Here is a 17,912-nt window from a genome sequence, read left to right on the forward strand (position 1 = left end):
ATAATCCTTGAAGGTGGATTCCAACAACATTTAGAGGGCCATATGGTTTCTGGCCCTTGTTGAGAGCCAAAGTTTTCACTGTCTGAGTCATATTTTTATTTGCCTAGAGAGAAATGGGGAGATGCAAGATTCTCTCTGTGTGTGTGTTTTAGCTAGCAGTGATGTGGAGCAACAGCTTATTTTTTCATGAGCTTTTATTTATTGAGGTTTGGGGTGGCAAGCTGTCAGAGAGAACACATGTAGAGGGATTTAGTGTTTTTCTTCCTCTGACATTACCCTTACGATGGAAGAACATTCTTTGGGGTAGTGACCAGGATTAGTCCAGCTTTAGTGAACAGTCCTAGCTTTTCTGACGCTACGCTCCCTACTCTTAGTTTAAGATCTGGATCTGGGTTATCTCTAGAGCTGCTTTCAATGAGCATGCAACAATTCCCACCCAAGCAGCCAGCAGACTGTGTCTTAACTGATAGTTTCCTTATGGGGCACTGACCAAATGGTTCTGGCACTGGCCAAATGGTTCTGACAATTTGGAGAGTCGGAAGAAATCCACTAAGAGGATAGGCTGAACAGCAGCAGAAGAATGTGAAGTGTTTCAAAAGTGTCAACCAGTGGCAAAAATGCTCTATTTGCTGTTTACGTTATTTGTATTATGACTCATTGTTTATTGTCAGCTGTTTGCTTCCTTGGCGCTTTTTAAGCAGAGGTTGAATGGCCATCTGTGATATATGCTTTAGTTGAGATTCCTGCATTGCAGGGGGTTGGATTAGATGACCCTCGGGATCCCTTCCAACTCTATGATTCTTCTATGATTCTATGAATCTATACTTCCCACCTATGAGAACAATAAAATGCCAGAACTTCTACAGCTGGTATCTTCAACCTTTTCAGACCCAGGACCTACTTTTAACCCAAACATGCATTCGGGAACACATTTCTTAATATTTTACTGTATGTTCAACAGTGCTCCTGTTGTGGCCCATCAGGCTGAGATCTGAATGGAAAAGTAGCTCAGTTTCTGAATTTCAATCACACTGAATTAAACTATCCATTATGTGGGATTCTTTGATGCCCTGCCACTGGAATCTTGTGACCTTGAGGGCAAAATCCTCAAAGTCAAAGGGAATTCTGCTTTAATTGTGCTCATTGTCTTTTTTTAAAAAAACCAGAAATGGAATCTGGCTCACCTAACACTCTTCCAGCCTGATCCTTATGAGCAGGGAATTTGCTTTTATTTTTACCAAGTGACATTTTCCTTGTGTTGACTCCTAGCTAGAAGGGAATCCCTAGTAGGTCTCTAATGGGAACTATAAGTGCATTGGAGGGATAGTGAGTGTTGATTAGGGCTGAGCTTTGAGTAGCTGCTAATGCACATTCCTCATTGATAGGCACCAGATAGCATGCTCCCAGCCATATTTTTAACCTGTATGAGATAGGGGTGCATTAAAAGAGCTCAACTTTTCTGCTGCTTTTGCTGACACTAGGTGCCAAATTCCCCTCTGACACCGAATAGCCTGCAATCCTGAGCATTATCAACAAACAAACAAATACAACACTCCCAGCTTTGAATTCCCTTAAGACATTGGGGGATAGTTGGGGAGGGAATCAGAAACCAAAATCTCAGGATCCAGAAAATGGGAGATGAATTTGTTGGGGGTAGAGGAAAGAAGTGATGGTATTCAAAAGGTTGTCAGGAACACAAGCTTAAGCTTTATTCAGTATGTCAGTAACAGATTTCTGAAAGCTCATAAACAAGTCACTTTACCCTGGTAATAAACAACATGTATTGTGGGAGAACAAGTATTATCAAAGTGTGAATGTGCATTAAGGGATTTGAGCATGTTTTAACAATTAGTACAGAAGGGGGCACTGCACGGGAAATTAGACTGCCCCATTCTCCATGTGCTTCTATTGTTTTGCAACAAACTTGGAGAGAAGGCTTTAAAGATTTGCCCAGACAAGGAACCATAAGAATAAAGATGAGATAAAATCTAAATTTGTTCTGACATGCAGACCTTCAACATAATTTGAGCAGATGCATTTCAGATGATTGTTCTCTGCTTTTAGCACCGGAACTGGGACTGATTTGGACAGAAGCTGCTACTAATCTCTTCTATCATTTCTTTGCTTAGAAAGCATGCAGTCAAAATATCGCAGGGGTAAAGAAGTTGATTTAAGTTTACTCTGCTAATTTCAAATTGTGCTCCCAAGATTTCTTTGTGAGGGATCATTTCCAAACACAGCTGCTATTAACACTTTTATCTTGTACTTTTTTGTTGTGTGGTGTTCATTTGCGCTTTCTCTCTCTCTAGGTTTGGTCCTTATCACCAGGCAGAGCTGGGCAGTGTTTGCACACCATACAGACTGAAGACCGGGTCTGGTCCATTGCCATTAGTCCATTATCAAGGTAACGCAATATAAAAATTGCATTTGAATGTATGCACACCTCATGTTAAATCTGGTTTTTCTTTAGGTCTAAAGTTCCCTATTATACCAAGTATTCAGGAGGTCTAGAACTCAGCATTTAAGTATCATCAGTTCTGTGACTCAAAACTCTTTTTTGTGTAGAAACAGTAAATTAGGTAGATAAGACTACTCTATATTTTTTGTGGAATTAAGAGCATTTCCTTCTATTTCTCTTGCCTTTTGGGTTCTAGAAAAAAGAAGTTTGAACTTGCAGAATACTCTGGTCTGTATGGGTGAAGTCAAGGGGTGCACTGACTTAGATATTGTACCAAATACTTTCTGCATAAGGATCTTTAGTTTTCTCTTTTTTCTCTTCACCCAAAGCTTACACTTGCACAATACCCTTGCAAGCGCCACTTTGGCAAGAGCAATATTATATCCTCTATGCCTATGAAAGCATAAAAAGTAAGTTGTACTTTTTTTGTGGGAAGGGATGAGGGTTAGTTTTTCGGCTGTTGGCTGATTTTTAATCTTTTCCTTGCCTTTCTGCATTATGCAGTGGGGATCTGTACACACTCAAAGCAACTTAATTGCAACTGATGGAATGTGATTGAGCATGGGAGTAGTTCTGTCACTCACCACTGTGTCACAAGCTGTATCCAATTGTTGCCACTTGTACAACCACATTCCATATCGCAATTACAATCTGCAAAGTACTGTACAGTATTGCTTTTTCTTAAGTACAAAATACAGTGTTTTGCTCAGAAGATTCAAGAGAGAGAAGGCTTAGAGTGGTTACAGGCTAGCTGTAGCAAGTTGGTCATTATCTAGTACCATGGCCTTTGCCATGAAACATACTATCGATATGATCATACTATCCCACCCTCCACCCCCTGTGTGATATGTTAATACATAGAATTGCTCATGGCAAATCACCAGTCCAAGGAACTGAAGAAACAGAAAACTGCAGCAAGTTCAATCAGTTCATTCTGCATACTAATTCCAAAACTAATTAATAGAAAATCCCTGTACAGTTGGAAGATAGGTGGGATTTACAATTAGCTACAACCAATCCATGGAAGGATTGGAATGAGAAAAATCTGCTCTTCCTTTAAGTGCAGCATACTCAAGTGCTGTTGGAAGATAGAGAACCATATTTTAAATTGAGACTGTGTTTATGGCACTTGACCTCAGAGTTCCTGAGAATACTGTAAAAATAAGCAAATTTCATTTTGACACATTCTACATATGTATTTCCTATATGAAACTTATTCACTGCTCGTCCCCTGGCAACGAAAAAAGCAAAATGCAAAGCAGATTCTGTTGTGCATGCTCTATTGCCAAAGCCCATCGTTTGGTTCTATTTCTGACAGCCTCTTCTGTTGATGCTGCAGAATGAAAAAGGTATCTCTACATAAGAACTTGCAGATTCCCCGAAGCTGCTCTGTACCATTGGGGCACGAGAGAACCACTCATTTTCTGTGGGAATGTTGATAAGAGTCATTAAAACACATGGGAGTATCTTCTGGCTACTGTTCTTGTCACAGCTGGGCATCTGTGAACAAAATCTGATGTGTTGGGGAAAGATACACAGAGGAAATTAAACTGTTCCAATGAGTTATTTTGTAATCATATTGCTACTCTGCTAATGTTAAGAACTGAATGTTGGCCATAAGTTACAATTGTATACAAAAGTCACAAAACTGAACTACGCAAGGCTTGAGCAGTGCCTTGTATCTTGAAGATTTGGAAGGGCTTTGTACCCTGACTCAACTTTTATTTTAAGGTATTTAACCTCAAAAGCAGCTTGCAGCAAGGTAGTTATTCTTTGAGGAAGCTCGTTTTCTGTTCTGAATTACAATGAGCTTTTCTGTGGCAAACTTGTCTTACATTTGAAGCAGAGCCTAGTTTTTTCATAAGCTTTTGAAAACTTGCATTAGGCTGTTGAGAATCAAAGCATCCAATTATGCTAAGTTGAACATTGTCCTGTTGTGATGACTGCTTCTCCCTCTCTTGTGTATATCATCGTAGTCATCAATATTCAGTTTCAGTATATTAAAAGCAGTGAAATCAAATTACAGTCACAGGAATAGATGGGTATTGAGAACTATGGATGAATGGTGGAACAACAACAACAACAACAACAACAACAACAACAACAACATAATCTCTAGTGTCAAAGGCTAGGGTAAAGAAAGGAATCCTTTATGGGGAAGGCCTTCTCCTGGGGCACCACCCCTCAAACCTCTGAGGGTGGTGGAATTACCAAGAGGGCCCCTTCTGTTAATACCCATGAGGGTTTGTGGGGAAGGAGGTGGTATTTAAGATATTTGAAACCTAAGTCATTTAGGGCTTTGAACACTAATGTGAGCACCTTGAATTAGGGCTCTTGTATGCATTCTAAGGGAACCTCAGCAGTCTGGCTGCTGCATTTTGAACCAGCTGAAGTTTCCAAGTCGTCTTCAAAAGTAGCCCCACGTAGAGCACATCACAATAATCCTGTTTGGAAGTTACCAAGGCATGGAGTACCTTGACCTTGTTGTCCTTTACTGGTTCACATCAATTGCTTGAATTTCGTGTTCATTCCCTCAGTTCAGGAAGGCTGGAGCTGTTGCTTTAGTGATGAAGCTGTTCAGATTAGGAGCTGGGTGCTCATTCCTTTCCTGGCTCTCAGCCAGGCCCTGATTCAGGCAGGTGCTTCCACCTTTTCCCTCTCTTCCTAAGTAACCTCACATGCAGCTATCTGGTAACGCTGGTGTGCTCCCAAATCTCTTGTGTTGCTCACCATCTCCTCTTCTCATATGGCCCTGGGTGAAATATGGGTGTTGCTTGACGGCTGGCTTGGAGCCCAGATGTGTGGGGACCTCCAGACTTGGAGCAGGCATGTCTATATTCAACAGCTCTTCTGGGTTACTGGGTTACTGAGATCTGCTTAGGAGACACACTCTCCTCCCACCCCAATTTCATTTTCATTTCACACTGTATTTTACAACATTACAAATAAAGAAATACACAATTTTTATTGACTTCCTTTCCACTACATATTCTAATTTCTCCCTCTATCTTATTTTCGTCTTCATAGCTCAATAATTTTTTTCACTGCTGAATTTCTTCTGTTATTGTTAACCTCTTAATATGTTTACAGTATGTCTCTAAATATGCCATACAACATTTCCAATCTTCCTCAAATAGTTTTTTTTATCTTAATCTTATTCTGTTTGTCAGTCTTGCCATTTCTATATATTCTATTAACTTTTTTCTGCCATTCTTCCTTCATTGGAATTGTATCTTCCCTCCTTCTCTGAGCATGAGGAGACATGCTCTTCCTCCAAGGAGACCTCAGAGGGCCAAACCCTGGCAATTAGTGAGCACATGCTTGCCTTTTTAAGCACCAAACTGTTGAGTGAAGACCATTTGGAATGCCCTTTAAATTAGTGAACATAAGAACTATCATAGTGGTGTACTGTTGCCAGCACGAACCAGTGGACATGTCTGTTTTTTTAAAATGCATGTGCATCAGATAGACCAGCACTAAGAGCCTTCAGCCTGCCTCTTCAGAGCTCATCCCCTTAAGCTTTACGCAGTATGCACTGGATGTGCTCCTGTGACTGGGAGAGCCCTTGCAGAACACTGTTTTATCCTCCTAAGTGATGACCCGCAGGGCTGGCCTCTTGTCAGAACACTGACTTCTCTCCCTGGAGTGAACACACACTCTCTGTCACAATATTTACCTAGCTTCATTTCCCCCCCACTGAGTGATAAATGGAAGCTTGCAGAGTGGCTTCTCCATCAGCAATCAGGTTTGGATCACTCGGCTTGTTTTATGAGACTGCTGATCCCACTGCACCTCTCTTCCCTCCCCACCCCTCAAGTATTAGAACCGATTAGCCACGTCATTAATTCTTCAATTTGACGGCTGATATAGCAAGGCCTGAAACACGGGCTGACCCTATATAATAGAACCTCTGCTCCTTAACATATTAATGATGGGAGAAGTTAATTAAAATTCCACAGAGCGAAGGTGTCGGCTAACCTATAAACCTGTCGCTTCCAAGAAAATGTTGCCGCTATCCTAGAAGAAAGTGAGTTTGGGGGCAAGAGTGAGTACTCTTAGTGTAGTGTGAGAGTCCCCCCACAAGCTAAACTGAACGTTTCATCTCTTTGGGAAGAGTTAACCTTCGGGTGATTCAGTATCCTTGCCTGACTTTAGGATCTTTTTCTCCTTTGATCTACATATATATATATTTAGGATGCTGAAACATTGCCTTTCTGATGGATCTGAACACTATTATTACTAATTGTTAGCAAACAGAATATTTTTGCTTTAGTCCAAAATACATTGTAGGTTTGATTCATTTGGCTTTTATCTTACAATCAACAAAACTTATAGATCATGTGCTAATATTGAGCATTCTATCTCTGCTCAATTAGGATACTTAGTACTGATATGCAGCCACTTCTGTATAGGGGTTGAAAGCAGAAACATATTCTTGGAGGTGCTTTGGGTCATCCTGGCTGCACTTGTCTCAGGGTTTCCTCCCCAACATTTGTGATACAGATGACTAGGATACCAGCATGTGCTCAATATCCAGACACTGCGTATGGCAAAGTTGAATGCACATTTGACTTTCCTCAAGTCCTGTGGACACACTTTCTTGTTTCCACCTGCTGTCTGCAGTCTGATCCAGTTGATGATGGGGTGCGTTCCTCAGTACTTTGAGCTAATCTGTTTGGCAGTTTTTCATTGCAACAGAGTTTGCCATATTCATTGAGTAGTGCTGGATCTTCTTCTCTTGTTATGCCAATCTCTTGTAGCACTATGATCCTAGGCTACTGCTAACTCCATAATGGCAATATGTTCATCTGCTTCCTCTGCTACTGCAGTGAGGAAACTGAAGTGATGTGTGTTATCTAAAAGGAGGTTTAACTTGTTATTGATGTTGGCAAATGCACTGTTAAGAGCCCAGCTAGATTTGCAAAGCTGTGGTTCAGTTTGCAGAACTGTGTGCTTCCCCAAATGGACCATAATCTAAAGCTTACTATTAAGGTGGAACTGCAGGGCTGTTCCCTACAGATAATAGTTTAGCTATCCCCCCCCCCCCAAAAAAAAATACTGCAGTGATTTTTCCAGCTAAACTTTATTCTCCTTTCCATATGATGGGAGCAATATTGTTATATATTTCTGTTTTGATCCTGTTAACCTATTTGCTTAAATCAATAGCTTTAGATTTGTTGAATGGTGGAATCTTGTAGAATATTAAAGATTGTGATAGTGATGCCACATTTTCTCATACCCTTCAGAAAATATACTCTTTCATCATAGCAAATGACGGTGCTCACAGGTTAGAGGGAAAATATTTAAAATGAATTTCTTCTCTCTGCTGAGCTTGTCAGAGCATTGTAATGAGGAGACAACTATTCTGAGAGACTTCATTCTATTAGGAAGTTGGCAGCTAATGTCAGGTTCTCCTTTAATGTAGTTCCATAGGTTTATGTGGTACAGCTGCTGCTGTGATTTTAATTTCCGATTTCCAGGTGCAGAGGGTTTTCCTGTGAGGCTAGGGGAGAAACCCATCTCTTCTACCATTTTGCACAGTGAAGGAGAAAATGCCCGTGTTAGTTTCTCCTGTCACATTGATTACAGTTCAGGGGTCCCACATAAGACTGCAGGTTTCCATTTCCAGTCAGTGATCTTTCGCCTCCATTTTTCAAACTTCCAAGGGGAGGGATGGAGAAGGTAATTTTCCTGGGCCATGGCCACTGTTTACTTTTGCTTGGCTGTGCAGTGTGCCTTTGTTTTTCCACCTTTGATCAGTGTCCTGCCAGCAGATAATTTAGCAATTGCATCCCAGGGTGGAAGTGTGGAGTTAATGTTAAAATTAGTTTTTTTTTTAACTTCACTGCCTGATGAAGCAGGGATAGCAAGAGGGGAGGCAACGGGGGCCATAAATTCTACTGGTGGTATATCTGCTTCTTGCAAAAAAGCGAGGAAAAAACCCTCAAAAACGTAACTCTCTGATGTCTCCACAGCACTTTCATTAACATTTAAATTAAGGGTTTGTTTTTCAGCAACTAGGCCTTTCATGGCCTGACTCGTGCAAGGCTGCCTCACTAGTCAGCTACAATAGTAATCATTGCTTTATTTTTTTTCATCTTTCTCTGGGGAGGGCAGCGACCTGCCAAATGTTCAAAGAGAATCCGCAACAGACCTGCACAGGTACCCAGGCAGCAGGATGCTAGCCTTTCTCCTTCAATTAGAGAGTTAGTTGTTGTCCATGTTTCTTGTCTTTTTTCCTCTTCCCTTCAAAGGCTTGTTTGGGGCCCATTTGGTATGTGATTGCCTCAGGTGTAACCAGCACTGGACACCCTTTAAACAAGAACTCATGAGGATGAAGGGTGTATATGGAAAGTGGGAAAGAAATTTTGAGTGCTCTTTCTCAGCACTGCTGGCAGCTTCAAAATATGTTAAAACTGGTGTGGGTGAGCTCTTGAGAGGATAAGTTTGTTGGGAGTGTATATCAGAGTGAGCTAAAGAAAACGGGGGCAGGAAATTGAGCTTTGATGTATATAAGCTGCACAGGCATTTTGGTGCTGCAATTTATTTCCAATACAGGACAGCAAATTAGGGCATGCTTAGCAAACTATGTGGAAAGTGTTTTAAAGGCTCAAGTATATACATCAGCATTGTTCTAGAAGGAATGTTGCATGTTGCAGTAAATAGTGTCTGAAACATGCAATGCTAATCTCATATCATGTGTGGAATCATGTGTTGGCCTAGGGCAAATAACTATCTGGATTTTACACTTGTAGACTGAGAATTTATTCCTTATAGACTGAGAGCCCAAAATATTTTACTACATTAGAGATATTACATAACTGTTTTTCCTAAAGACTGAGAACAAAGCACTCTTCTATCAAAATACCCTAATTTTATGTGTCCTTTGAGCCCCTAAGAACCACGTCACATTATGGTAGAAGCCACAACATGCCAGAAGATGATACTGGGGAGGCAGTTATTTATTTTGTTTGTTCTTCTGCTGCCTATTCAAGCAGAAATAATCTGGAAATATACAGGAAAGGGTGCATGCTAAACTTGAAGAGATCTGACATTAGTCATGATATTAAGGACCTGCCATGCAGCCGTATTTCTCTTGGGCCTTTGTGGCCATGCGGTGCCAATTGCCTTCTAAAGCAGTTTCATTTAGTGAGCAGTGTCATGTGGCCAAACTGTTTTGGTAGCCCACGTGTTGCATCAGTTCCAGGAAACCTGATCAGAACTTCAGGCATTTACAGTAACAAGGAGGTGAAAGCTGCCAGCCAGTGTCTCTGCAGGTGCTAGCTGGATCGAGTTGCAGGACTGCCATTAAAACTATCCTGTCTGGTGATTAATGTAGGACACAGGACATACACATTCTTATTCTGGCTCTGTGAAGACCTGTTCTGAAAGCTAAATTGGTCTCTGAATTGCAAGGTTTCCCTGCCCTTTTATATTGTCAACTGTTTGTCTGCCTTGAGTGAGTCTTGTTGAACAGCTTTATCTTCCGTGCCCTGTTGCAGTTGTATAATCTTTCTGTATCACCTTTAGCAGTGGCAAACTGATGTTGTGCCATGTAAACAGCTTGTTTATATGGCATGTTTTTCATGTAGTAACTTTATCTTTGTTCTCCAGCTTTCAACAATTATGAAGGAATATGGTTACATAACACATTTTCATAAGCAAGAGCTGCTTGTGTGAATTGGGACAGTTTTGTAGGTATTTGGAGACAAAGCTTTTAGATTGAGATTCTCTCATTTAAGAGACACGTAGGATCTGAGGTGTTGCTTTCTGAGATTGGGACCTGAGTGTCTTGTGTGTGGTAAGGAAATACCTGGCTACTTTAAACGAATTCAGATCTCCAGGACCTGATGAGCTGCACCCAAGGATACCAAAGGAACTTGCAGATTTAATCTTAGAGCTTATGTTTATGATCTTTGAGAATTCTTAGAGAACAGATGAGGTTTCTGCAGACTGGAGGTGGGCAAATGTTCATCTTCAAAAATGGAGAAAAGGAAGACCCAGGAAACTACCAGACAGTCAGCTTGGATGTTAATACCAGGCAGCCAGATAAATCTCATTTCTTTTTTTGATAGAGTTACAAGCTTGGTGGATCAGGGGAATGCTGTGGACTTAGTGCATCTTGATTTCAGTAAGGCTTTTGACAAGTCCCTAAGATATTCTTGCATATAAGCTGGTAAAATATGGGCTAGACCAGGTACCTGTTAGGTGGATTTGTAGCTGGTTGACTGACTGAACCCAAAGAGTGCTCACCAACAGTTCCCCATAATCCTGGGGGGGGGGAAATGACAAGTAGGGTGCCACAGAGCTTTGTCCTGGGCCTGTTGCTGTTTGACACCTTTATAAATGACTTGCATGAAGGAATTGAGGGGATGCTCATCAGATTTGCAGATGACACCACAGGTGGATTTAGGGTAGTGCAACCAGTTCTGCTGCACTGGGTGCTTAGCCTAGCGAGTGCCACAGGGTATCACAGCTATGCAGAACAGAAGGTGAGGGGGCGTGGGCACCAAATTTTGGACTCATATAGGACACTGCTGAAATTTGAAAGACCAAAGTCTGCCCCTGGTGACATCAAACTGGGAATAGTAGCTAATACTGCAGCAGGCAGAATTGGGTTTCCACATGATCTTAACAGATTGGAGAACTGGGCCAAAACTAATAAACTAATAAAACACATATCAACAGGGGAAAATGTAAGGTTCTACACTTAGGCAGGAAGAAAGAGCTGCACAAATATAAGATGGGGACACCTGGCTTGCCTATAGTACATCTGAAAATGATATAGGGGTCTTAGGCTGCATCAACAGAAGTATAATGTCCTGATCAAGGGAAGTAATGGTTCTGCTCTATTTTGCCTTCGTCAGATCACAGGTGGAGTACTGTGTCCAGTTTTGGGAACCACAGTTTAAGAAAATTATTGACAAGCTGGAATGTGTTCAGAGGCCGGGCATCTATCAACCACTATTTTGAATTCCCACAGTGTCCTGGAGCTCCCAAAACTGCAGTTTCTCAGGGTATTTAGAGAAAATTTGGGTGGTGACTTCCCAGCTGACTGCTGCTGCCACCAGGTAAACCTGCAGTCAGGTGTGACCCACCTACATAGGAAGGGGGCCACCAGGTGGCACCAGCTGGCTTTGACCCTGGGAAAAACAATATCAGGGTACAGTCTTTTCCCTCTGTATTTGTGGCATAGTTCCACCTTCCCCTGTGGCTTATAAAGGTCTAATGACTCTTTGATTAAATGTAGGTCAAAATTTTCTACATTGTGACCTTAATAAGTGGGGATGATTGGCAGACAGCCTTGGCAGAAAGGGCAGCCCGTCCCTTTCATCTCCTCTAGTGTCGCTTGGAGACAATGGGCTCAGCATATTTTCCTTGTTGTTCCTCCTTTGAAAAGGGCCTGGTATCTCTACTAGGTACCTGTGTCATGGGGGTCTTGATTGGGGTCTCATAAAGGGCCTTGCCAGTGTGTCCAAAGGCCAAGAAGACAAAAGCGATCAGTGGGTGGGGGTCTCAGCTGACCGCCAAGAAGGGAGGGGAGGTTCTTGGAGGCAGTGAAGGGAGAAGCAGCCCCTGTTGGGAGCTCTTCTAGAGGGGAGGGGGAGAGGAGTGGCCCATTTTTGTCCCAAACTCATCAAGCACATCTGCAGAATTGTCCCAGCTGCTGCCTTCCAGTTTCAAAAGAAAATGATCGTTTGATAAACCGGCCTGATTTACCGCTTTCTCACAAGGGAGGGAGGCCCACCTTTGACCTCTATGATTTCACATCAGACCCGGCTTTTCTTTCCCCTTCCAGTTCTTGGAGAAACTTTGAAATGCATCCCTTGCTTTCTCTCTCTTTCTCTCCCTCTCCCTCTCCCCCTTTACTCTTCTCTGCCCTTCGCTTTGTTGGGGGGGGGGGCAGCGGCGGGAGGAGAACAGGCGTGCGGCTTTGGACTTTAGGAAAGTAATTAGTAAAATCTTCCTGCAGCACAATAAACACTCAGCACCCATCCTGTATATTCCCACCATTTACATGCTTGTGGGCATCCGAGAGAACAGGTGGCATTCTTACTGCAGTGTATCTTTTGCCGGCACCCTCTGTGCCTCTGTGCCTGCTAACTATAGGAATGTGCATGAATATATTAAAATATTTTCACACAATGCATGTATTTTCCAGTGGGAAAAGACATCTCTTGGATGAAAGGCAGTGGGCCCCACTGGAGCGCTTGTTCCCACTCGGGTGCTTGTTCACATGGACTAGATAGAAAAGTGTGTTTGGGAGACAGGGGAATAGATTTCCTCTGGGAAGAGCAAAGTTTTGTGTTCCCTACCCATTCCTCATGTTTTTGGGGGTGTAGTACATGGGATTTGAGCAACCGATCATTATTTTGACTACCTTCTTTTTTGAGGGGGCAGGCAGAAACAGCTGCAGTTCAAAATAGTCCTACAATTCATGCTTTTTTGGGTAGAACAGGCAAGTGCAGAGATAAATCAGGATATATTGGGGTTGAGCTCTTAATGCTTGTTTATGCTCTTGGAGCAGTATACGTAATAACAGAGGAAGTATTCTAAGAGCTTTCCAGTCTTTCTGTAACTGGTCACGGAGGAACTTGTGACCGTGCATGACATATAAGAAACATATAACTACATGCCCATTGCATGCAGTTGTATGTTTCTGGTACTGTATGTTGTGCAGTTACAAGTTCCATCATTTCAAATGTCCTGAAATCTTCTGCCAAGGACGCCCAATATAGTACCATGGTGGATTGTTTTAAATCAAGAAAACGTGGGCAATATCAATAAAATGTATGGCTTTTTAATTTATATGTTTCCTGAACATACTCACATACAGTTAAGGCACATCTGTTTGCAACTAAGTGGAACTTCTAAGCTAGGCAGAAGTAGAATCTAAAATCTATGCTCATCCACTGCAGAACTTGTATTTGCTTCAGAATGCAATTGTAAAATTAAGGATTTTCCTTTGATTCTCTCTGTGCACTTGTTAGGACACTAAACAAAATCATGTGTACTTGAAGACTTGTGCTGAGAACTTTCCAGAAGCAAGGGCTGAGTGTTGTTTGGAAGAACAGTATTCCCCATCACACAGAAACTAAATGTCTGTGCTGTTTGGTTCCCAGCCTAAATATTCATGATTTGCATAATAATAAATATATTATCTATTGTGGTTTATTTATAGTGCTTGATCTCAGAAGTTACATTCCCTTCACAAGTTCCTTAAAACCTGTTTTTCTCTGTATCTCAATGGGCCTTTTCAGATGTGCTGCTACACTATGGGTTAGCATTTACATGAATGATCCTTGGACTTATGAACCCCTATCTCTTCTGAGGTGGCAGTGAGATCAGAAGCATCTTCCTCTGTTTTTGAACTAACTGTAGTCCCCCAAGTTTAGACATAACAGGAATATGGGAACCTCATTCTGCATCAACTGCAGCTTTCAGACTGTCCTTGAGGGCTGCCCCACTTAGACTACGTTACAATAGTCTAAATGTGAGGTTATCAGAGTGTAAACTGTTGTTAAACTACCCCAGTCCAGGAAAAGCTGTAGCTGGCAAACAAGCCATAGCTGGGAATAGGCACTTCTAGGCCTCAGTGGCCTCAATGACTCTATATTCCTTTAGAGGGAGTGCAGCTCCATCCAGAATATGCCATTGTGGGAATCTTCCACAATCTGCACCTCTGTCTTGTCAGGATCCAGGTTTATTGGCCCTTTTCAATCTAGATATTGCTCCAACAGTTGGTGCAAAATTGTATTTGGCACACAATGTTATCATTTTACAGAGGAAATGCAGATGCCACACATCTTCGAACAATTCTAAAATCTTCTTGGAAGAGCACATGGTCTGGGAAAATACTTCTGTCTGAATCCCTGGAGCGTTCCTGTCGGTCAGTGTTGACACTGCTAAGCTAAATGAGCTAATGGTATAAGGCAGCTTCATATGTTCATAGAATCATAGAATTGTAGAGTTAGAAGGGTCATCTAGTCTAACCCCCTGCAATGCAGGAATCTCAACTAAAGCATCCATGACCGATGGCGATCCAACCTCTGCTTTAAAACCTCCAGGGAAAGAGAGTCCACCACCTCTTGTCAGAATGTTTAGTTGGAATCTCCTCTCTTGTAACTTGAATCCCTTGGTTTGGCTCCTAGCCTCCAGAGCAGGAGAAAACAACCTTACTGCATCCTTCCCATGACAATCCTTTAGATATTTGAAGATAGTTATCATATCTCATCTCAGTCTACTCTTTACCAGGCTAAACATGCCTCAACCATTCTTTATTTCAGACCCCTGATCATGTTGGTTGCTCTCCTCAGCATACATTCCAGCTTGTCAGTATCCTTCTTAAACTGTGGTGCCCAGAACTGGATACAGTACTCAAGGTGTGGTCTGGCCAAGGCAGAATAGAGTGGGATTATTACTTCCCTTGATCGGGACACTATATTTCTATTGATGCAGCCTAGAATAGCATTCACCCTTTTTTTGCTGCTGCATCACATGGTTGACTCATGTTAAGCTTGTGGTCTACTAAGACCCCTAGATCCTTTTCGTAGGTACTGATGTCAAACCAAGTGTCCTCCATCTTATATTTGTGCATCCGGTTTTTCCTGCCTAAGTGTACAACCTGACATTTGTCCCTAATTAAATTCATTTTGTTAGTTTGGGCCCAGTTCTCCAACCTGTTAAGGTCATCTGGAATCCTGATTCTATCTTCTGCGGCATTGGCTACCCCTCTCAGTTTTGTGTCATCTGCAAATTTGATGAGCATCCTCTCAATACCTTCATCCAAGTCGCTTGTAAAGATGTTGAACAACAAGACCCAGGACAGAACCTCGTGACACCCGACTCGTCATCCCCCCCCAGGATGGCGAGGAACTGTTAGTGAGCACTCTGGGTTCGGTCAATCAACTGGCTACAAATCCACTTAACAGTAACCTCATCCAGTCTTGTGTAAAGGAACCCCTTAGAGACTTTTGAAATGAGAAAACCTGACTTTTGCCTGAAAGTAAGCCCTATAAATGTTGGGAAACTTGTTTTCACAAATAGGAATTGGTCCACTGAAAGGTGGTACCTTCTCTGCTTGATTTGTAGAGGGATAATAACTTTATAAGGCCAACCAAAATGTCACAAAATAGTGACAATTGTGAGCAAGCTTTCAAGTTCTCCAGAATACATTAGACATTATTCAATAGAGGAGAGGTGGGACAGAGCGAAAAAATTAGAAAACTGGCTTGGTGTTAAAGCCATAACTTCTGCATTTAGTCACAGACTTAGAGTGTGTGAAGTAGTACCATATTTAATATATTAAATACCATATTTAATACCATCTTATATATTAAATACCATATTTAATATATAAGACTCTCCTAGGTGCTCTATTGGTTTCAGATTATACTGAAACTTCCCCATTTCTGAATATTATAAATCTGCCTTGGATAATCCATGAGCTTCCAATATAGCAATGTTTATTTAGATAATAAAAATAAGGACTATTATTCAGCAGATTTTCCTGCCTCCTCTCTTCTCTGTCCCCTCCATCAGGCAGGAGAAAAATAGCTTTGGTTTTTGTTCAGGACAGAGGTTAGAAAGGTTGCAGGGGCCACGTAGCCCTCTCATAGGGGTGTCTTGTCAGGGCGCAGCATGAAGGGCACAAACAGATCATAACCTTTAAATGAAAATGCAATGGAGGGGAGAGATGAAAGCATTGAAACAAATTAGATACATCTATAGGGGGTGCTCAACTGGAGAAAATTAGCATTTCTTCCTAATTGGAGTGTAGGGCATTCCATTACAGGGATTCATTACCAGGGGGAGAGGGTGCTGGGCCTCTTCACAAAATGCCTTTAAACAGGAAAAGCCCTCTTCCTGGGATATATATTTACAAATATTTTTAAATGGGTAGAGAACTTGAAGAGGTATTATTAGCCCTTCTGTGTTCATAGATGTATACGGGGCCTAGTGGTTTGAACCGTCTGCAAGCATAGAATGAGGTTATTTGTGTATTTCTTAATTTTACCGCCCCATCCTGTATGTGTGTGTTGGCGGGGGTGGCGGCGGGAGAGGGGGGCATCCACACTAAAGAACATTTGTGTGGTAGGTGATTAGAAAGTAAAAGGCGTTTTAAACCTTTAGATTCAGGATGGTTTTTTCTGTGCAGGTGCACTGTTTGATCAGGGAAATTCCTATGGGCTGTACGTGCTGGAAGGTAGACTGCATCAGCAATGCAAAAAGGGGAACATGAAAACATCTAGCAGCTTTGTTCTTGCATGTTCTGGCATCCTTCTGAAAGTTGTATAGTATAGCAAAAGCTTCTGGAAGGTGCTATAATTTTTGGCTTCCATTTCTCTGTCATTCTACTTGCTTTTATTCCCTTTTACCAATTGTCCTGCTGCTGACGCTTACAGAAACTGTTTATATAGATGTCTAACCTGCAATATAGGTGAGCTTCAGCTAGTTTAAAGACAGATGTTAGGTTCTGGAAAATCTTATGCACTCCTTGAACCATAACCTCAGTAAAAAAAAAAAAAAAGTAAACACGCTGTCTTCTGTATCACATTAGTTTAACAATAGTACTTGGTGCTAACTTAGTTGAGAGCTGGTGCAGCATAGTGGCTAAGTGCCTAAGTTCTAGGCAGGAAGTCCTTGGTTCAAATCTTACCACAAACTGCTAGGTAGCCTTAGGCAAGCCACAATTCTCACTGGTTGCATAGGGCTAATAATATTGCCCCACTATAGAGGACAGTTGTTTCAGCATAACGGAGGGGATACATGTGAAGTGCTCCAAAAACAAAAAAAATGCCATATATAAATGTGCTGTCCATTTGAAAAGAAAAAAAAAAGCTTATGGATGCTGGGATTGTAGTTCAATTCATAAAGTTCTTGTGCTGAAAAACTTTGGCAGAGACTGGAGAAATATAGCAAATTGAATGTGCAGACCGTGTTACAGAAAAGTTTTTGGATCATTGTAGGGTTCTTTCTAGTACAAGGTACAGTTTGGATACAGGAAGCAGCTTAAAACGAGGCATAGTGTTCATTGTCCTCTGTGCTTTTTTATGTGGTACCTTTACATTATTTTTTTTAGGGATTGGGTGTTACGTAGAAATGCTGGTGGTTAGCTTGGTATTCATGCAAAATATGCCGTAGCTTTTTTTGGAGGGGGGCTAATTTGTAAACATTGCCCCCTTCCCCACCCCGTAAGATGGCAGTGCCTGTATTTGTCCGATTTTCCACCTGTTGAGGGAAAGTTAAATGAGGACTGTTCCATGGTTGGTGGACACAGACAACTAATTGGAGGGAGAGAGCCCATTTCCTTTAAGGAGTGCAGGCTGCGCAGAGGTGACGGATAGGCTGGAGATTTATTAGCACATGGTTGGGAGCTTAAAAATCAGCACCAGCAGCTTGTTCCCTTCAGAAAAGAAGGTAGGAACAAGCACCCGTTGCCCCTCCCCTACTC

At 41.8% G+C, this 17,912-nt stretch overlaps 1 protein-coding gene across 2 annotated transcripts in view; it reads left to right on the forward strand.

Moving 5' to 3' along the window:
• Positions 1-17,912, forward strand: part of FBXW4 (F-box and WD repeat domain containing 4) — a 71,169-nt gene that overhangs the window by 16,938 nt on the left and 36,319 nt on the right. For both annotated transcript variants that reach the window (XM_083443869.1, XM_083443870.1), the window contains exon 5: positions 2,310-2,404. In XM_083443869.1, the coding sequence (XP_083299995.1) occupies positions 2,310-2,404 (95 nt within the window). The remainder of the gene's footprint in view (positions 1-2,309; positions 2,405-17,912) is intronic.

This window comes from Podarcis tiliguerta, assembly GCF_965153285.1.
Source record: "Podarcis tiliguerta genome assembly, chromosome: 5".
Classification (NCBI taxonomy): Eukaryota; Metazoa; Chordata; class Lepidosauria; order Squamata; family Lacertidae; genus Podarcis; species Podarcis tiliguerta.